General features: G+C 44.4%; 1 protein-coding gene across 16 annotated transcripts in view; it reads right to left on the reverse strand.

Annotated features, from left to right (window-relative positions):
• RBFOX2 (RNA binding fox-1 homolog 2) overlaps positions 1-22,002 on the reverse strand; it is a 279,211-nt gene that overhangs the window by 151,450 nt on the left and 105,759 nt on the right. The window contains exon 1 of one of the 16 annotated variants that reach the window (XM_075008405.1): positions 14,701-14,838. The exons of the other annotated variants lie outside the window; for them this stretch is intronic. Within the exon in view, the coding sequence (XP_074864506.1) occupies positions 14,701-14,715 (15 nt within the window). The 5' untranslated portion in view covers positions 14,716-14,838. Of the gene's footprint in view, positions 1-14,700; positions 14,839-22,002 lie in introns of those variants that run through there. 16 annotated transcript variants of the gene reach the window in all.

Genomic DNA, 22,002 nt, shown 5'->3' on the forward strand with positions numbered 1-22,002 from the left:
GTGCAGTTCACATCCAGATGAAAGCAGAGAAATGAGACCCTATTCTAATGGTGCCCCCCACAAAACCAGTTGTCACATTTCACTAGCTCTCCAATTGCCTACAAGTAAGGTTAAACCCCCAGTCAGTCCCCAGACCACAGGTCTGAGGACAGGGGCACTCCTAAACCTCACTAGGTGATACTTCTAATATCAGAACTTACCGTATGAAGATCAGATGGCCTATGGGGCTTGTAGACAGGATCAAGAGAAGGGGACAAAAAGGGAAACACTCAGGTTTATAATTAAAGTTTAGTTTATAATTATATTTATTATAGTTATAAGTTTATAATTATAGTAATAATTAAAAAGAGTTGCGTGGTTAGCACTTAGAAACAATACACTGAGTTGCAGAGCTGCATTTAGCCAAGGGGCAAGCACAGGCAGGAAACATTCTCTTCTGCACCCCGGGGAAAGCAAAAGAGTGACAAAAGAAACTTGTGGTTCTGGAAATGGAGGGAAGGCACAAACCCAGAGAGAACGCAAGTGATTTCTTCTTGCATTCAAGGGGTGTGACGTGGACTATAGGACGAACGGGACAGAGTGTTGCTAATGCAACTTGAGGTATGATATGCCGGGGGTAGAGTATTCCTGCTACACGTGGATACTAAGAAAAAGGAAAGTAATAAGAGGAAACACAAGTAGCTTGGGTTGTTTCAAGGATGCAGCCTGCCACTCCTCCCAGATTATGAGAAAGTATTCTGTCCTATGAACAGGGAGGGCTGGTTGGGAACCAGCAGTCCTTCAACCCTTGACCCTCGCTTGAGAAAAGGAGCGGTCCCCGTATCAGCCACTCGGCAGCATGGAGCTCCCTACATTGGCACCAGCCGCCTGCCCAATTCAGATGGGTAATCTCCCCCCGACTTTGATTTAATGTAGCAATTACCGGTAATATGGTTTGAAGGAGATAAATGCCCAGTACAGGGCTGGCTGGCTCTGACACTCATTCTGCTCATGATGCAAGAAGAGTTTTAATTAAAATCCCCTTTATGATAAAGGAACTGCTTGACTGGATGTTTCTGTACAGCCCTGATACGGAGTTTCCTCCAAAGCGGATTAGAAATCAAAGTTTCCCCCTTCTTGCTACTGGCAACACACAAAAAATATGGAACACAGTCACCATGTTACCCCTCAGCGTAATTTCCTTAACCCTAGAACTGCTGGGATCATGTCAGCATTCGCTTACAACAATCACATTCTATCACAGTTTTAAACCCTTCCTCCAAAAATCTAAGTAATAGGGATGCTAATCCGAAGAGAGATGCAACCAGAAAACGCATCCTCCTCCATGAGCCAAAAGGGGTTTTCTCTTTATTTGGATTGAAATGGATTTATGCTGGCTTCCTGTGCTGCAGGCTGTCATTCTACGTCAGATTCTTGGTGAAGAAAGAAATCAAGACTGAGGTGTATTTGCAAAATTCTAGGAGATGTGGGCCTGGTTGCTGGACTGGAATAGCAAGAGATTCTGTGTGTTAGCATGGAGGAGCACTGACAAAAGAAAAAGAAATGGGGGAGGGGACTAGACTAGCAGGGCTCCATCCAAATGAAGGAGTTGGATTTGGAAGAGCTAAAAGGGTCCCCCTGTACAGACTGGTGCTTAAAAAATCTGTCAGCTCCTGATGCACTTACAACAAAAGGGAATCTGGTTTGCTTTTTTCTTTACAATATAATATATACCAAAATGAATATATTAAACTCAGCTAGTTTCCATTATTGCAAGTGCCAAGAGCAGATTGTCACAGTGAGAAATTGGCCTTGTGCATTACACCAAAAAGGCAGCGTAGGGGTTTTGCAGCCTGCCAATGGTGCAATGTGAAGATAAAGAGCCTTAAGGCTGAATGCATGATATTTCTCTCTCCTCCCAGGGTTACCTTAAGCCACAGAATATATGTCAAGATAAAAAAAGATGATTTAAGCAATGGAGTTTGGCTTGGCTTTTGCAATATGTCATCCTGGGATCATCGTAACACAGGAGTGCCTATCTTCAGTGGCAGAGATCCCTGGGATCTGAGACATAGCAGGAGAAATCACCATTCCCACAATCCTCCTGTATTCTCCCTGTTGTTTTTGCTGAAACAAATGAACACGGCTACCTCTTTGAAACCTTACCTCACAGGCATCCTTGATGCCATCTCTGGTAATCCCTGTTCCTAACAATTTTGGAAGAGCATCTTGCACTTAGATTCCTATTTCCTCCCCCAAGGGTCCAGGTGTTCCAGAAGCACTTCTTCCTTCAGATGCAGCCCCACCATGTGATGGGGGAGGAAAAAGCAGAAGCTAGGAGGGATGAAGCAGAACACCCTGATACAGTTTTAGCAGATACCACCGGCAATATAAGCATCTGAGAAAGCGAAACAGGGTCCGTGGTGACTTGAAACAGTGCTACTGTATTGGTGAAATAAGTCATCACAAACAAACAATAATTCATCTCTGCAAAAATAAAGGGAAATCCCACGTCGAGGAAGGCAGCATGAATGCATAATGTGGCTGTGCTGGTCCACACGAAAAAGGGTTGGTGTAATTAACCAGATTAAAGGGGGATTTAAGAATAAGGACAGTGAGAGCAACAGGCTAGACTGATCCTTGCAGGATTAAAACTAGAATCCTACTAAGAGGACAGTGGTTGTGAGATCAACATTACAGAATGGGATTAAATCAACAGCAGCTTTTGTTTTTATATCTAAACCACAGTACCTACACTGCCACCACTCCAGTTACACAGAAGAAAGGTTGCAGAACCACTACAAGATTTGAGGGAAGGGTAATGGAGCACTACAGAGTTCAATTCTGTAACGTCAGAACCAAACACAGAAAAGACACTGCTATTCACAGAAAGCAAAGGGACACCATAATAAGCTCCCTGAGCACTGATGACAAGTCTAAAGTTTACCAAAGTGATGTCCTGGACAGCCAGGAGTCCAGCTATAGAAAATTTTATTGGGTAGTCTCATGACTGATGAAAGAGAAAGGCTACAGTAGAAAGCACCCCAGCTGTACCCAGACATGTGCAGCCTGGTAACTGGCTTTTGATGGAGTCCATTGATCATCAGAACCAAAGGGAGCAGGTTATTTGAAGAGCCATATGAGCAGACACACATTTAAGAAAAACTATCACACATCCCCATTGTTCAATACAACCCAAGAATCACAAAAGAAAAAAAAATCTGTCTCAAAAACATACCATTAGCATTATTGTGGTGTCGCATGCACAGGCCAGCTGCTCCTCCATTCTACTGCTCTTTAAAGTTTCCAGTGCTCGTGCTGGTAATTTGAATTGATATAGTGAAGGGAGAAGGAAGACAAGGTACCCAATTCTTTCTAGGCATTCATTTACTTACTATACACAGAGTTTTAAAACCTTTTTCTTTGTACAACCTGAAAAAAATAATTTAAACAGTCACAATCACCCTGCTCAATGGAGGATGGCAGCAGACCACAGAGCACATATATTCACAGCTAAGCATCTGCACAGGGAAACTACACCAAAGGCCCGAGAAGCCATTAAAGTATCTTGAATTTTGTACGGACTTTTTATCCTGAAACATATCAGATGACTTTAAAAACAATTGTTGTAGGTACACCCTTTATATTTAGACACAAACTAAGGGCAAAAGTACACAAAATAACTCAACATTAAATCCCTCAAGTGGTTCATCAACCCCATTCTCTTCTCCAGGTCTCTGAAGGCATCATGCATCAGCAGAAGTCCCCTGAACAACAAATTTCACAATTCAGTTTTCTGCTATCCCTCACAAGGTGCCACCATCACCTGTGTTACCCACCCTGCCCTACTAGTTGACATGGGCATACAAAGGACCTGTTACCCCTCCCCAGGCTTTAATCAGTCAATCTTCCAAACAGCTCCAAAAATCTGGAATCAAAGACATCACTGGAGCCCTGGGACTGTTACAGGAGTCACCCCCTAGTGTCAATGGGAGACAAGGGCTACGTCTACACGTGCCCCAAACTTCGAAATGGCCATGCAAATGGCCATTTCGAAGTTCACAAATGAAGCGCTGAAATGCATATTCAGTCCTCCATTAGCATGCGGGCGGCAGCAGTGCTTCGAAATTGACGCACCTTGCTGCCGCGTGGCGCGTCCAGATGGGGCTCCTTTTCGAAAGGGCCCCGCCTATTTCAAAGTCCCCTTATTCCCATGAGCTCATGGGAATAAGGGGACTTCAAAGTAGGTGGCTTCCTTTCGAAAAGGAGCCCCGTCTGGATGCGCCGCGCGGCGGCAAGGCGTGTCAATTTCGAAGCGCTGCTGCCGCCCGCATGCTAATGAAGCGCTGAATATGCATTTCAGCGCTTCATTAGTAAACTTCGAAATGGCCATTTGCATGGCCATTTCGAAGTTTGGGGCACATGTAGACACAGTGAAGGTTACTAAAAATCAAACACCCCCAAAGCCTCATTCACTGGGTATACGGAAGGCAGGAGCTTAGATAACTCCTGCCGCCCCAATTGTTGCAATGAAACCTCTCCTTCCTAAAGCAGGCTGAAACCACCTTTAAAGCCTCATTCCTCATCAAATTCCCTGGAAGGCTGAAGCTGCCATGGTTGCCCTGAAAGGGGAGACTACTGTGACAGAAATGAGAGATTAAAAAGAAATATAACAGGGTGGAACATACTAATTTCTCAATTTCCAGACAGATGTAGTAGCTGCAATTTTACATTATTTTCCTGCTTTTAACGTTATTTGTTTCTATGCAAGGTACTTTTGAAGTTATGAAAATGTTCAGAAGAATATTGCTGTTGTCCATCATGCATCACAAAACTATTTTTAGTGTCATCTTACCATAGAACCTTAAAGCAAGATGAATGGTCTCTTGAAGAATAGCTGAAGTTCATCATTTGATCAAGACAAATTCAAATAATTGTCTTGGTGTCCAGGCACGAATTAGGATGGGGGTAAAAGGTACAGGCTGCCTCCTAGCTCATATGAAACATAGAAACTGTCTTTGGCCTAATTCAGTTAGCAGCCCAAGAAAAACTTCAACTTGACAGAAAAAACATATATTGTAGACAGAACTTTAGCCATCAGAAATAAGATACTGAGGATATACAAATTAAGATTTCCCTAAAGGTCTGTGAGAACAGTGAAAATCACATTTAGAAAAGGGGCAGGAGGTGACCCAATTTCTACCCCGCCCCTCCACACACACACGTCGAGATACTGCCTACCACAAAAGTTTAGAGCATGAGCTTTCGTGAGTTAACTCACTTCTTCAGATGCAGATTCGTGAGTTAACTCACGAAAGCTCATGCTCTAAACTTTTCTGTTAGTCTATAAGGTGCCACAGGACCCTTCGTTGCTCTACAGATCCAGACTAACACGGCTACCCCTCTGATACTTGCCTACCACAATGATCCTTGATTGGAATCTTAACACGTCAACAAAAAATAAGCAAAACCTGGGATCAGTGAAAAGATGGCAAATGAGTTGTATTAGCATGGTCCCTTTGTGTTTATCAATGAATGGCTGGCAACCACACAAGTTCCTAAAGCTTTGGTGGAGCAGTGTGTCTGTGACAGACAAAGACTGATCATCCAGTAAGACGGGCTTAAGGACCGAACTAGGGATTGATCCAGGTGGTGATCAATCTCCAGTCTCCAACGAGGCTACGTTCCCTTTGGAAATTCACAAGAAGAGGAAGATGATGAGAAACATCTCATCCTCTCTTTTCCAGGTGGCTTTACACATGCTTTGAACACTGGGATGATGGAAGAAATGAACTAAAATGGCCCTCAACCAAAACCATGCAAAAATCATCTCCTAAAACTGAACTGCTACTACCTGAACTTGGTGGTCAATTTTCTCTCCCACCTCTACCACTTTACCTAACCCGGCTTGTCACCAACTAACCGGTGTTCATATTCCCCATCCCCACTATCATAAAAGCCATTCTTCTCTTGCACTTTCAGGAATAAAATGGAAAAAAAAAAGGGAAAAAAAACAGAGGCCATTTAAAACAAGAAAAAATAATATGTTATGTTTATTAAATCACAGCTACATATTTTGGATAGTAAGTAGGAGTAGTAGTAGTAGTAGTAGAGAGAGTGTGTGTGTGTACACAAGGACCAGTGTGATGGGGCCCCACTCCCAGCAGCTACTGAAAAAATTACTGACATCTGTACACTTACTGACCAATGGCACCTGGAAAAAATACCCTCCCCACCTCCCCTGGCATTTTGCTTGGGTGGGAGGAGCGCCGGGGTGGGGGAAATAAGCAGCTGGGGGGAGAGGAGATGTTCAACAATTGCCTCTACTGAGAAAGGTACAAAACCATGATAGGGTAGGGCTATAGGTGAATACTCACTGGATGAATAATTCGATTCATTTTCAGCTTTCCTGGTTTCATACATGTAGGTTCTTTGCGAGACAAAGCACGTATCTCCCAAGACACAGCACTCCCCAGCATTCTGTTCTATGTATGTTCTTATGCTGCATTCCTCACCATAGTGGCTGAACACTTTCCAGCAGCGCATTGAACAGGCACGTGTTTGTTCTCTCATCCTCTCCCCACAGGAGAACTTGTGCAGTGGAGTGCTTTGTTTTGGATATTTTGGTTATTATTTTATAAATGGAGTGGGTACCTACTATTAAACCACCCAACACTGCCCATTTTAACATCTTTTCTTTCCCTTTCTTTGAGGGGAGGAGGTTGGCAGTGAGGAAGGGACAATTTGAACCCCCAACTGTTCCAATGTTTCTCAGAAAGAACCTAGGGAAAAACAACACGTTGCTCATATTAAAAACATTGGGCAGCTTTTGTTTTGAACTGGAATAGCAGCCTCACCTTTTAGATTAGGAACCTGAAATTTGGCAGGGGTTGGATTTTGTTTCACAGCTACACCTTTTTCTATCCTTGTGAAAATCTGACAAAGTTTTAGGACTTTGAAAAACCATAGATGACACAGGTTCAGGAAAGACTTACCAGCTACATTCTCCAATGGTTGTGTCCTCACCGAGCATATTACAGCCTCTCGCAGCTTCTAGCGCTGTCCAGGTCATGCAGCAGCATGGCCACACAGCTCAGAGGGAATTTAAGGAGGCTGGGGGGAAGAGAAACTGGGACTGTTACTGGATGGACAAGGCAGCTGGGACTGGGGGAAGTGGGAGCCAGTTGTGGGGAAGGGAGGGGAGGAGCACATGCAGACGTATGAAAAGCATGGGGTGAGGAGTCAGACTGGCTAGACAAAGAAGCTGGGACTAGAAAGCAGTATCTGAGGGGAATGGGGCAGGGAGAGGGTAGACAGAGGTGACAAAGAATTTAACTGCCTGGGGGCAAGGAAGGAAATGGGAATTGATCAAGGAGATGGGAGGGGAAATGGTGAACTGAAACTAGCTAAGCAAGGACATGGACTAGTAAGAAGGAAATTGGAATTCTGACAATGAACCCAGAGCGAGAGACTAGGACTGGGAATAGACACTGAAATGAAAACTCTGATAAGGAGAGACTGGGACTATGTATACAAACAAGGAAAATGATCCTGAGACAAGGGACTGGAGTAGGGAGAGGCAGGGTTGGGGGATAAAGGACTGGGTCAAGACTGGGGGATATAGACACAAAAGTCTGTGCCCATGAAGGCACAGTCACCTCCTGATCCTGGAAAAAAAACCCTAAAATTATCGAAGGGTCCTGTGGCACCTTATAGACTAACAGAAAAGTTTTGAGCATGAGCTTTTGTGAGCACAGACTCACTTCATCAGTGAGTTGCTGTTCCAGATCCAGACTAACACGGCTACCCCTCCGATATTTAAAATTATCAAATCTCACTATTCCTTTACTCTCAGCATACATCTATGAAATCATCTGGCAACAAGCACATTTCAAATCCCTGGCTCCCTCCAGTATTTGTCATGATCATGTACTGTTTTAGTTACTCCAAGTGATGGAGTAGCTCAATTGGCAAAGGTCTGAGCTCTGGGTCTACAGATTCCAATCTTGCTGATAAACCACATGGGAGTCAATAAGATGTTACAGGATGGAACTTTTAAGTTTTCTTCTTTAAAAAATTCAGGAAATTACAAACCAAAATTATATTAAAAAGTTACTGAAGTTGCAATGTCCACAACTCGGAAGTCAGAAAACACCAGAATTAAGGTTGCCTGTGCAACCTTAACTCAATCCGTTTATGCACAGATGATAATATGGCAGAAGTAAGCACACCCTGCCCTTGACCTTCAAGCCCTAAGCCCCCCAACCATGCCCTGATTCCTGCACCCACCCAACTCCCTACCCTGGAAACCCCACCCTTGCAACTGCACTCCCCGTGATGAGCCCCCCAAACCCTGCCAAGATGCACCCCCGTCCCTGCACCCTGAGGCCCCTTCATACCCAATCCCATGCCCTATACAATCATTTAAATACAACACGTACATCTTCCTTTTAATTAAAAAAAAATACTACAGTTAAGGACCTGAGCAAAGCCAAGTACATCTGCTAGTAAAATGTGTGTGTATTTCCCCATGATACTGTTTAACTATGAATATATTGTACTATAGCCAGCTACTATTGTGGCTTTTTTGGATAATGGTAATCACTAATTTGGCTCCTAAACCACTGAGGTCTGAGTATCACTGCTTATTCACTGGCACTAACCAACCTCCTGCAAGAGAACAAATGAAAAAGATATGGCATGAGCAGGAGTATGTTGCTATGGCCCAGGCTTGGCAGCGGAGTTGGGTTTCTATTCCCTAGGGTGGTAAGGCTGACGAGCTCAATGCCCAGAAGGGGGGAAAAGAAAAATGATTCTATGCAATCCAAAGAGAGGCTCCAGAGCAAACGCTCCTCACAGTGAAGACAAGGCAAACAAAAAGCAGATCAAAAAGAAAAAGGAGACAGGAAGAAATATTATAAATGAGTTGGTAAGCTAGCTAACACCACTCCTGCTTTTAAAGCAAATAGTCACTAGAGCTCAGTCTGGGGAAGGGCTTCATTTCCACAGAGCTCTGATAAAAGAAATCATTCTAACCGAACTGTGAACCAGTCGGCTCACAAAACACTCAGTATGCACCCTGTGCGCGGCTGGGAGAACCGAGGAAATTATCTAGAGACACCATAATCTCTCTGAGATCAGAGCAAGAAATCCAGTGCTTTCCTACCAGGAGCCTAGCAACAACATGGGCCTCCGCTCCATTAGTCCCTCTGTCTTTGATGGCTTCATCCCTCTGAGAGAATGGGAGGAGGGATAGATTGATCAAATTGTTTGCTGGGGTTGCTGCTCTTTCGTCTAACTTTTCATATTCCAACATACATTCAGCAAGGCAGCATCTGTGCAACGTTGGAATCTACATCCTGCAGTTCATAAAGCACTTCTCAGATAAAGTGACCCTGGATTTGTACCCCATTCCATTGTACCCAAAGGATTAAGAGCCATACCTCAATCTCTAAAGAGAGGGTAAGACTTTTCTATTTAAAATGCAACTAAGGGCTCGTCTACACATAAGCTTGCATTGGCTTTACAATGTTAGTTTCTGAAAATCTCCTTATTCCGGTGCAAACCTGTATGTGGACACTTGTTGTGGAATTAAAAATTGACTGAACTATACATGGGTCAGATTGAAGAAAAAAATATGGCCGACTCTTCCATATGCTGCCCAGAAAATAAGATACATCCATATGAGACTCTGCTCACAACAGACTGTGCACACCTTTAGAATACCACTTTGCATGCTCTTTGTGCTCATTTGGGTGCAAGTAAACACAAGGATTTTGTTGGCTTCTTGGGCTTGACTTGCCATTGATAAGGCACATACCCAATGGGCATTTTGGATTGATCCTGCTACACATATTGGAAGGCTTTGCATGCCCTGCTCCTTGGTTTTGCTCACTCTTGACTGGGATGTAGGAAAAAGCATGGTGTCTCCAAACCAAAATGCTTATAGTTCAAAAATGAGCTGACACTTGCAGATCTTCATCATATGATCTTCCCTTTTCCTTCTTAAATGTTCTGATGAGCAGTTCAGAACACTTTCAATGGCGACACGTCACTGACACCTCAGACCCCAGTGAAATGAATGGGGCCACTAATTAATTTCAGAGTTATCATTTTGGATCAAAGATACAAGTAGACATCTCTGCAATAGATAACTTCAAAAAAATGAGCCAAGAAACAGCTACAAATTTGGGACCTGTCTAGACTTGGAAATATTCCAGGATAGTTATTTTGTTATAAGCCCCATGTTGATACACTTATTCCAGAACTAGTGTCCATACCGTGGCTTATACTGAAATAACTATTCCAAAATAGCTACTTTAGAAAATTTTCAAGCACAGACATGTCCTTGGTTGCACTTCAAGTCAAAGCTTAAGTTCAGGCAAATAGGGCAGTAGCATGACAGAGATGCTGGTACGTTGTTCTCACACAAAACAGAGGATCTGAGCCCCAATGCTATAAACAGAAGCACAAAGCAGCAGTTAGCTATAGCAACACAGAGGCATACTCAGCTAGGTCTGTTTTACTTCACACCTTTTCGTACTTTCAGCTCAAGGGCACAGGAGGACAAGGCTGGGAAGACGAGTTCTCTTTCCCTCCCAAACCTGACAAGCCTCCTGTGGACTGCAGCAGTAAGATTCCCATTAGATTTCACTTACAGCTAGGCTAGTCCACAATAAGGAATATTATCCTTTCTGAGTTTGACAAGAGTTTAGAAATATGAAAGCTGTAGGATTAAAGTTCTATACCAGTAGTTTCCCAACCTTCTCAGTAACACAGCACACGTCAATGAGACAAAAAATTCCATGGCACACTCGCTTTTTTAAGCTGAATCGATTGCTCATAAACACCATACTTACTTACATTTACTATGGTTACAGTCTTACTAGAGAGCTCTGCAGCATAGCAGTGCACACAACAAACTAAACAAGGATCAAAGGCATTAATGTTTCAAATCCACCACAGCATACACTGCCTTAGACACGAGCGCAGGCACAAGTTCAAAATCTGCTCAACGCCATGCTAGGGATGTTGAGCAAACAAGTAACCACTGAAAGCAGCCTCCCCTCCCCACCAGTCCATTGGAGCCAGGATGCAGCATTTAAACCATGTCCAACAGGCTCCTGCCCGCCCTCACTCCCCTTTGCCACAAGAGGAAGTGGGGAGGGGCTCCACGACAGCTCATTCGTTTGGGCTGGGAAGCAGCAGTTCAGCTGCCTCCTGGCACGAACAGAGTCCTGCAGGGTCAGCCTTTCCTCTCCTAGTGGCTTTGCAAAGAGCAACCACAGAGGGGTAAACTGACGAACCCCACACCAACTGGGACCCAGGCAACTGTACTGCTTGAGCCCCAGCTGGTGCGGGGCATCAATTCCACACCACCACCACCAAGAGCCACAGGGAGGGGAAAACTGACGAAATTTCATGGCACACTTGGACAGTTCTCATGGCGCACACTGGTTGAAAACCACTGTTCTACATTCATCTGAAACAGCAGGCACGTTTTTCCTGTATTTTGATCTGAGCACTAGCCTGCCCTATTGCCAGTGAATCACAGCAGACTTGATATAACTGAATACCATGCTATCAAGATGCTATGGTAAACAGCATTTCTTACTATAATAAGTGTGCAGATCCACTGTTACCCTGTCTTCCCAGCTTCCCTCAACACAGCCAGCTGTTTCCCAAAGATGTGTTCATTACATTAGATTTTAAAATTTCCCACTCTCTGGACCTTGGCATCCAAGGAATGCACTGCAGCCTACAAAGGCCTTATTTAAAAGATCCTGTGATACATTATAGATTGTACACTAGAAAGTACAGATCAGCAAGCAGGAAATTTAATTTGAATATGATGATGGCTCATTCAAAGGAGGTGGCAGTTAAAACCCCCAAGCTATAGTGGTTTGGATACTGTACTCTTCCGGACTGGATTCCACTCTGCACTCCCAGTCAGAGAAAAGTGCAGTTCCTTTATATTTTATTTCATTGCATTTTCCAAATAATATGTGACCATGTTCAGCGTTTCAGGATCACTGTAATGTGCACACACAAGGGACAAAGTTACATTTGCTGTGGGAACTTCATCTCTGGATTTCCTGGCTTGCACATTTAAAATCACAAACTTAGCACTGTAATAACATAGCTTTATACACTAAACTGAAGAATGACTCAGTACGATTTTCCACTGATTGACAGCAGTTCTAATGTCTATGGACAAAAGACACTGAGCAGAGAAAATAGAGCACGAGGAACAAAAAGAGTGGTGACCAGTGTTCCCCATAAGCTGAGCAATTGGGTGGCCGCCCTGGAGAGATTTAGATGCTGCCCAGCTGATTAGCAGAGCTCCCACAGCATGTGTATGTATTGGTGATGCACATCCACACACGCCTTGGTACATATGACATTTATTCTGCCCATGGATGGAAAATATTTGAGGGAATCCTGATGGTGACCACAAGTACTGAAGCAACAAAATTAGGGCCCAGTTACAGTATGGATATGGCTCAATAGACTCGGGGTCAAATCAGATAAGTAACTCCGGGTTCCTAGTTCTTATGGTACGTCAGTGAGAGAAAATAAAAGGGAATACAGAATGCACTGGGACACAAGGCTTCTGTGGAATGGGCAAGAGAGACCATCCACAAAGAACAAGGGTTGCAGAACATTTCCTAGACATTGTACCAGGAACAGAGAAGAATGTCACCAGTTACCCATTTTAAAACCAACATATTTGATACGAGAAAGCACTCTTAGAACTGGTTTAGCAATGAAAACCCTTTAAACAGCCTCAGTTTAACTATAATCCTACTACAGCAATAAAGCAGTTCAAAATGACTCTTGTCTGAAGATGAAGCACACCTCTATGAGTTTCTCTGGGCTGACATATTGGCAAGTCACGTCCCTTGGACCTGGAACTGTTAACACACATGCACGCACACACACACAAAGGAATGCAGGGCTACTGACATCTGCTCCTACACATTAGCCAATCTATGCTGGAGCTAGAAGTGTAATTTCCAGACATACATGTGCTAGTTTTGATCCAGCTAAAATACTAAAAACAGCAGTGCAGCTGCAGCAGCATGAGCTGCAGGAAGGGTTAGCTGCCCAAGTACCAATTCCGGGGCCTGGACAGTGTTCCCTGTAAGCTGGGCACTTGTGTGGCTTCTCAGAAGAGATTCCTATGTTGCCCAGCTAATTAGCAGAGTGCCCACAGTTAGGTTGTGTGTTACTACTGGTGGTGCACATTTGCATATACATTGCTGCACATAAAATTTATTCTGTACTTGATGGAAAAAGATTGGCAGGAACATTGGTGCTGGGCCCATTGTACTGGAATGAGCTAGCTGTCCTGCTGTGTGCACTGCCAGGGTTACACAGGTACTTTTAGCGCACAGTTGATCAAAACGAGTATGTGTACATCTACTTGAGCTGTACATCTACCTTCCAGTACAGATGTACCCGTAGTCCACAGGGAACTCTCTCAATATTGTCACTTGTCAGCTAAAATCAGTACCAGCAAGGTGGAGCAGCTTCATGCTTCACCCTACCCAGCTGATTAAGCAGCAATTTATCTGTTCCACAATAGGTCTAACTCACTCTCTGGCAAAACTGATGACCACGTTTGCAGCCCAGAAGACAGGATTGGAGAAGGGGTTTAAAAGTGGAAATCTGTCTGACAACAGAGCCAACCCTATAAAAAGAAGCATGCATTGCCCAGCATGCGTTGTGTACACACTATAGCTTTGTAATCATAGTGAACTTAACTGAAGAAAGTAAAAAGCAGTAAAATGCCCGTGTTCCAGGGCTTCCTTTGTTTTCTAAATAAACTGGAGGGAAGTGCTGGGAGAGGAGAAACGTGATTTCAAAAATGATCATGACAAAACCCCACGATTTCACCAGTAATCAATATATTCAACTTTTGGCCTGATTATCCTATCATCACATGCAGAAACCCGCAATCTTGGGCACATGGCTAACAGATCCAAGGGCAAATGACAGATTTCAAGGGTACAAAAGAGCAGAGAGAATTATACTTCCTAGCCAAGTAGCCTAAGAGCTGACTACTCCAGAGAATATTTCACTCTTTGTTCAGAGAATGAAAATTTATGTAAATTTTATAAAGCTAGCTAGATATTTATCATCTCACATGCACTTCCTGTCATCATATCCCATAATCCACCCAAAACTGCAGTAATCCTGGCACTTCTGATAAAAGCATCTTTGCATCAAACTTCTGGTTGCATACTCCCCAATTACGATGTTAATCCTCCACTGATCACATTCTCTTCTCCTAGCATTTGACAATCAAACTTATTTCTCTCTCTTGCACCCCCACAGTGCCCCTCAGTCATACCAAAATTCCACAAAGCATAGAAATAAGTGTATGGGATCAGCCCCCATCCTGGGAAAAGCACAGATCCTACAGGTGCTAGAGAAGGAGGAGAATTCCACAGAGATTTCTCTGTCTGAGGCATCTGCTGAAAAACATACAAACTCAGAGGGATCTTGCCGCAGGAAAAGTCTGTTTAAAATTCAGTTACCGATATATATTTTTAAGGAATTTTTTTAGAAGAGGAGTGTAAAGGCTACTGTGTGTAGAAGCTGCAGAGAGCTGAGCCCTGAGGGGAAGGCCACTCATGCTAGTACAGAATCACCTCAGCTTTCCACTCCTTATATGTGCAAAGCGGGTAAGCCCTCACATACACAGCCTCTACTCACCCAGAGGTACATCATGTCAGCCTGGGCTGTTCAAACCCAGCAGGGACGTGATCCTGGAACGCAAAAGGCACTTCAGTAAAGAGTAGAGTCAAAGGGTTTTTAAAAAAATCCAAATTGCTCAGTTTAAGGATTAAAAAGCGTCTCGCCTCTTCCTCCCCCTCCTCCTCCAACACTGTGTGGCTGTTCTGTGCTCGCTCTCACTCACTCACTCAATCTCTCTGGGAGTTCCCAGCCCTGTGTGTCTGTACTGGCGTGCAGAGCACACACTCTGCATTTGCCTCTAGGGAATCTCTCTCTGTCATTCTGCTTCTAAAAACACAACCATGGGCCTCACAAGATTCTTGCAAAAGGCAGGGAAGGGTGGGGTTAGTAATAAATGCAGACCAACTCCTCTAACTCCAGAGTGTGCTTACTTTAGAAATGGGTGCTTTAAACATGAATGAAGCAGAGAAGTATTCTCCAAGGTCACGGAGGATGAGAGCAAGTCCTCCTCTCCTCTCTGCACCTCCCTTTCCCTTTAGTTCCCTCTGCAGGAGTCATCCGTACACCTGGAAACTGTGCACAGCTCTATTCCTTTAACGTCTTAGCCAAGATTAGTCAACATGCAAAGCTTAGTCATAATTCAGGAGCCCTACATATTTATAGCATGCTCCTTGCAGGGACCAAGGTACAGAACTAACCTTGAGAACTCTGATGCTAAGATGGAGTATTTAGAATCCCAAGCAGCCCAAAGTGATCAACAGAGAGAGAAGAAAGATCTCGGGGAGGGTTAGGCGATCAGAAGGGGAAAGAATCAAAAGACAAAAGGATTTAATCTGTTTTTGCAGGTGGCTTCCTACATCCATATTTTACAAGTCTCTGCCTATCACTAAAGCAGCTGGCTTTGCTCCTGACTGGCGGAGAGTATTAAGTTCCAAACGCCCTGGGGCCCTGCTCCCGCAATGTCTGGCTGAGGTGAGCAACTGATTGCTTAGTACCTCCAGTGTCCAATCCCCAGTTTCAATTTTGCAAAAACCCACCAACCAGGAGCCAGCTGTGGCAGAGGTGCACAGCACAAAGGGTCTGAAGAGACAAGACCCAGCAAGTCCTTTCCCTCCTTTCCCCCCACCCCATCCCCCATGCCCAGTCTCATTGGACAAGTGTCACTTCTCATCTAACTAACCTGTTAAAACTGCTAGTCCAAACCAGCACAACGGGTTTACTTTCTCCTCCCCATCCTGAGATGCAGAATTACCTCTCCTCACCAGGCCCCAAATGATGAGCCTCACTTGGCCTCTCTTCTAATGTAAGAGACCATATTTGAATGGCTCAAGACCAAGAGGCAGAGGCAACGATCTCCTTGGACTTGTGAGTGTTTAAGACAATTACAGGAAACCCGCGACTTAATGGACCCTGATATAACGGACTTCAGAAGTAACGGACGCTGCCTGCCAGCCTCCCTGCCCCCTCCCCCCACAAATAAATGCCAGAGACTCACCAGAACCACTACTCAGGTGCAGGAGCTTCTGGAGCGGCTGGGGCCGCCAGGGCTGGAGGGGTCACTGCAAGGGCTGGAGGGGTCACTGGGGCCAGAGGAGCCGGGGGGATTGCGGTGGGGTCAGGGGCTTTCCTCCCCCAGCCCCATGTGTGTGGAACATGTTGGCGCCCGGCTGCCACTGCCTGCAGTGGCACTGAGCAGCAGCCATGGGTACAGAGGCTGCTGCCCACTGGCAGGCTGGTGGCAGCCAAGCTCTACCTTCACACGGGTGGCTCAGAGCCGGGGGCTGGAGGACCCGCAGTGCTGAGAGCTGCACGAGGTGGAAGGAGCCAGGCCGGCATTCAGCTTCTCTCTGAGTAACTGGGAGAGAGAGCTGGAGGAGTGAGGAGAAGGATGGAGCAGCAAGGGGGAAGGGAAGGGGGAGGCAGAGGACAGGGTGAGTGATGGGCTGGGATGGTCCGTGCACCATCGTACAGTATAACACTCACATATAAAGGTACCCCCTTTCCCGCATTAGTTCATTAAATCGAGGGTTTACTGTACTTTTATCTTGGAAGATGAAACGAATGAACAGATGAAGCCACCTTTGCTCCTTATCCTCACATTGTATATTATATACAACGACAGGCCTCAACATGAAGCTTCACTCCCACCAGCTCTACCTACCCAGGGTGACAAAATGAGGTGCCAACACCATAGTTTGTGAAAATGTTCGAAATAGGCCTGCACCTGCTCTGCTGCACTCCTCAAGCTTGACTGCCCCTCAGTAGGGTTCCGATACAACACAGGCTACACTGGATTAAGATACAGGCACAAAAGGGTCCTGTCTCTCAGACCAATTGATCACAATCTCTGGAGGATGGGGTGTTTTGTTTCCGGCCCTCGCGGCCGCAAAGAAATGCTTGATAGAATGACCAGGATGTAACCAAAGCATTGTTTTCTCAGCAGCCACTTAAACCAGGGAAGAAGCCACCTGGCCCACTACCAGAACACTAGGCTCTTGAACAGGCACGTAGTGGTGGCCCAGGAAGGTCTCAATGCACCCAATGAGTTGTTCCTAGTTGGCTTCCCAATGGTGCAGCTAAAACAATGCCTTAGGCTCTACCCTTCCTTTCGGCCTTTTGACCCCGCAGATCAAATGGGAGATTATCACTTTTCCCCCTCAAATCATCATCCAGTCTTGGAACCAAAATAAGCTATCACTCTCCAGATAGCGCAAATTATAATATGACCCTTCTGCTTCTTTCTTGTATTCACTGAACTGCAGTGAAATAGTTAGCAATGCTCACATTAATCTCACTGGGCATTTCAGTTAACATTTCATGAATGGGACATGTTTACATCTCTGGGAGATATTACTTCAGGCTGCCTGCAGATTCAGGAGGGCATCCCTGCTTTGACTGCACTTGGATCACATTCTCAAGATTTTCTTCTCAACTATAATGGGTATTTTTTTTTTAAATGAAAGCTGGAGATTCCAGAATACAGAAGCACAGCCTCAAAAAAAACAAAGCAGTTCATTGACACAGCACAACCCAGGGAAATGCAAGCTCCATACATACAGGTAATTTTAGGGGAGATTTTAAAAGACAAGTGTTTAAAATTAAGCGCTTAAACAGGTTGCCTGATTTTCAAAAATTCCTGAGTAACCAATAGTTCTCTAAGGCAAAAAGCTACTCTGTATTTTCACAGCCCGTCTTGCCCCTTAAGTCCATTTCACAAGGCAAGGAAGGTAAAGGAAAGCCTCTGCCTTGAAAGCTGCATTTCATTTTGACCATTGGTTTCAAGGAAGCTCCATAATTCCACTGCTGCACAGAGTACATTTAGTCCCCAAGGCAACATCTGGAACTCAAGTCTTAAAACCCTTTTTCCACAACCATCACACACAGACTCATTCTATCACCAGCAGTACTCAGCCAGAAACAATCCCTTGCAGACAAATTGAGAAGTGTTTTTTAGGGCTGGCCCTTGCCACCAGTGCCCTATAGGTCATGAGAATTGTTCAATGAGGCTACAAAATCAGGTTTCACACTACCCAGTAGTAGGCGTCCTGCAGTCTGCATAGACTATGGATCGCGCCCTTTATAGTTTCAATTGAGGACTTCATTTACAGCACCTACTGTGACTATGAAGACCCACACGAGAGTGACAGTCCTTGCTGCATCTCTTGCAGATGTGGTGGGTATCTGGCAAGTCCTTAGTGTGTTTTCTGTGCGCTCGCTTCTCCTCTGCCAGCTGTCTGATCCTCATCTCGCCCTTCTGAAGGACCTTGTGTAACCCCTGCCTCCATCTGCTGCGGTCGTCTGCTAGTTCTTCCCAGTTGTCCAGCTCGATGTCTACCTCTCTGAGGTCTCTCTTGCAGACATCTTTGTAGAGCAACTGGGGGCGTCCGGGAGGTCTTTTGCCAGAGGCTAGCTCACCATACAGGATGTCTTTTGGAATCCTTCCATCATTCATCCTGTGGACGTGGCCAAGCCAGCGGAGCCGACGCTGCCTGAGGAGGGTGTGCATAGTTGGGATTCCAGCTTGCTCGAGGACGGCTGTGTTGGTCACTCTGTCCTTCCATGATATTCCAAGGATGCGCCTGAGGCGGCGCAAGTGGAAGACATTCAGCCTCTTTTCCTGGCGGGCATACAGGGTCCAAGTCTCGCTGCCATAAAGGAGGGTGCTGAGGATGCAGGCTCTGTAGACTTGCATTTTGGTGTGAGTGTACAGCTTGTTGTTATTCCACACTCTCTTGCTGAGTCTGGACAGAGTTGTGGCTGTTTTTCCGATCCTCCTATTTAGCTCAGTGTCCAACGACAGGGTGTCAGTGATGGTGGACCCGAGGTACACGAACTTGTGGACGACCTCTAACGTATAGTTGTTAATGCCCACTTCCCATGAATCTGATACCTCACCAAGAAAAGATGCTGTGAAAAAATCCTGACCATCCTGGTAAAAAAGATATCATAGCCCTGGAACTAGACCCAAGGGGATACTCCTTGTGCCCTAAAAAACAGGAGGGCTCCAGACCACCCTAGATCTGAGGGACCTAAATCACTATTTCCTCAGTGACAATTCAAAATCGCCACCCCAAGAACTATCAGGCTTCTTTTAGATAAGGGTAACCAATTACACATTCTGGACCACACATACAAGGATGATTCCTAAAGAGCACAAGTATCTCAGATTTTCCACAGCAGAACACCACTACCATTTTGCAGTTTGGCATTTTGGGATGGCGGCAGCCCTCTCAGTTGTCACAAAAAGTTTGGTAGTAATTGTGGCCTGCCTACAATGGCTGGATATGCACGTTCCACAAGCTATTCTTGATTACTAAATACCTACCAGGGAGGAAAGCAGAATATGACAGCAGATCATGCTGAGTTGCTCCATTACAGATACTCATGAGAGGTCTCTGGATTAGGGAGTCACGAGAGAACTTGTATGCCAGGTTGACAAAAATACTTTCTTACATATGTAACAGAGTGGTAGCCGTCTTAGTCTGTATTCTAACAAAACCAATAAGCAGTCCAGTAGCACTTTAAAGACTAACCAAATAATTTATTAGGTGATGAGCTTTCGTGGGGCAGACCCACTTATGGTATTGGATCATCACTTTTTACCCAGGCACCTCATGCTACCCTAATCTGAAGATCTTCTACCTTACAGCTAGTCTAACTATGTGTTCAAAATCTGAAGGCACAGCGTCTCCACCCAACTTTGTTTATAATGCTGAGATGGCTATGTTTGTGTCCAAATGGCTATGACTGCATTTTGCATTTATGATTTCACAGGTTAGAAACTAAGCTAGACCACTCCTTGCCCAATGCACTACAAGGCAATTTCCTCTGCCTGACTCAGAGATGTTTTCCCTCACAGACTCCTGCAAGGCAGCCTTATGGCCCTACTGTAATATAATCACAAAACACTATTGCTTGGATTCAGCTCTAGGAGGGAATCTCGTTTCAGCCTCTCTGTGCTCTGCAACCCATTTCCCAAGCTCTCCTGCCCATTTGAGTTTGCCAGAATTAATCAGTGTTTTGGTTTTGGATGTGTCTCACGGGCTGTAAATACACCTTATGCTATTGGGAGATACCTTTTAGATGTAAAACCCTTCAGTCATCCTGCCAGTATTGGCTTTATTACTGCTTGCTGTTGGAGTTTCACTTTCTCCTTCCTTTTCCTACATCTCAAGACACTTACTCTTCAATACTGTTCATTTTTCAGCAGACTGCTGCCATCCCTTCCTTGTTAAGAGCAGGGTCAGTATTTATTGTGTGAGTCTAGCACAGATTAGGCTCCCCCATGTGCACAGTGGGTAGGCACCTCTTGGACATGAGGGAAAGAGTTTGGGGAGCTGAAATATCTTCAAAGAAGCACAATGACATCTCTATAATTTACCATTTAAAGTCTGCAGAATGAAATGCCACTGTTTAACTAGGTGAAAGTCTTGGGCCTTCTTTTAGAGCCCATCTACAGTAGTTACACTTTAGCCATGTTGGAATCTAGTCAGGGATAACTGTACTATAATTAGTCTCCTTAATATGATTATTCCGCATATGTACTACACATATAAAGCAACTTACCTAATGTCACACAACAAGTCAGTGACAGGAAAAGAATCCAAGGACTTGCTATTGCTAGTCTCATGCTCTACTCACTAAATCATGCTACTTTTTTTGCCCCCCTATCCCCAAGAGAAAAGTCTAAGGATGAATAAGAAATTTAGGGAAAACAGAAATAGGATTAAACAAATATTTTTTTATTCATGTAGCATCTTCAATCATGAAAAATTCTAAAGATTTTCATGGACAAAGTTCTCTAGCTGGAAAATGCAGCCATTCTTGGGGTAAATCCCAGCAACTGTTTTTAACACCACACAGCAACTCTACTCAATGTATGACAACAGGACACAAAGTAGATCATATTTTATTTAATATCTAGATTGGCAGAATTTAATGATCTAAATGGGAATATGGCCAGGAAGCAGGACAGAGTTGCCACCCTTATTCTAATAAAAACTGTTATGGGACACTTAATCAGAGGTAGTTAGTTTTTGTTTTAAAAAATCCTGTTCATATAACAAACATCATAATATCATGGTGCCAACATTACAACACTCAAGTCCTCTAATCTAGTTAAAATCCGTAGACTAGAAGGGACCTAACCACCCTATTTGTTCACAAATAACTAAGCTAAAGTTATGACTGCATTCAGGTGGAGACATGTGAATACCTGGTACGGTTTTAGAGCAATTACATGACAAAATTTTAACTGTCATGTAATCAGATCAAAAAAGTACAAAAAATGGTACACCCAGACTCCTTGTTGTAGGGTGGGGGTAAGGCGGAGGATGACTATTTGAGGAGAGGAGACAAGAGCGAAGTCTTGGTCAAGAAATGACCTCTCCAGAAGCAGCCCCATGGCAACACATCAAGACAGAGGTTCAAAACAAATTGACAAAAGTACTACCACTGAAAACCACCAGTAGCACTTTCTACAGTACCCAGGTTTTCCTTGAAGGTTCCATCCAGGAACTAACTCAGTATAACCCATCCCAACACTCATAACACTGCAGGCCAAAAGGAGAGTCAAAAATGAAAATGGGCCAATCAGATGACAGAAGGTGAGGGAAATCAAGATGCAGAAGGGAGGGAAATGAAATTAAATTGCTCTTCTAGACAGATGCTGCTAACGCAAATAATATAGTGGTATGGAAAATTCCCCTCAGGAAAATATCACCTTTTGTTAGCAAATAAGAATATTCTGAACCCTCTCCTGTAAGAGGGAATTAAAAAGTAGTTAATTTTAAATTGGGACCTAAATAAAGATTACCATAT

This window comes from Carettochelys insculpta, chromosome 1, assembly GCF_033958435.1.
Source record: "Carettochelys insculpta isolate YL-2023 chromosome 1, ASM3395843v1, whole genome shotgun sequence".
Taxonomy (NCBI): domain Eukaryota; kingdom Metazoa; phylum Chordata; order Testudines; family Carettochelyidae; genus Carettochelys; species Carettochelys insculpta.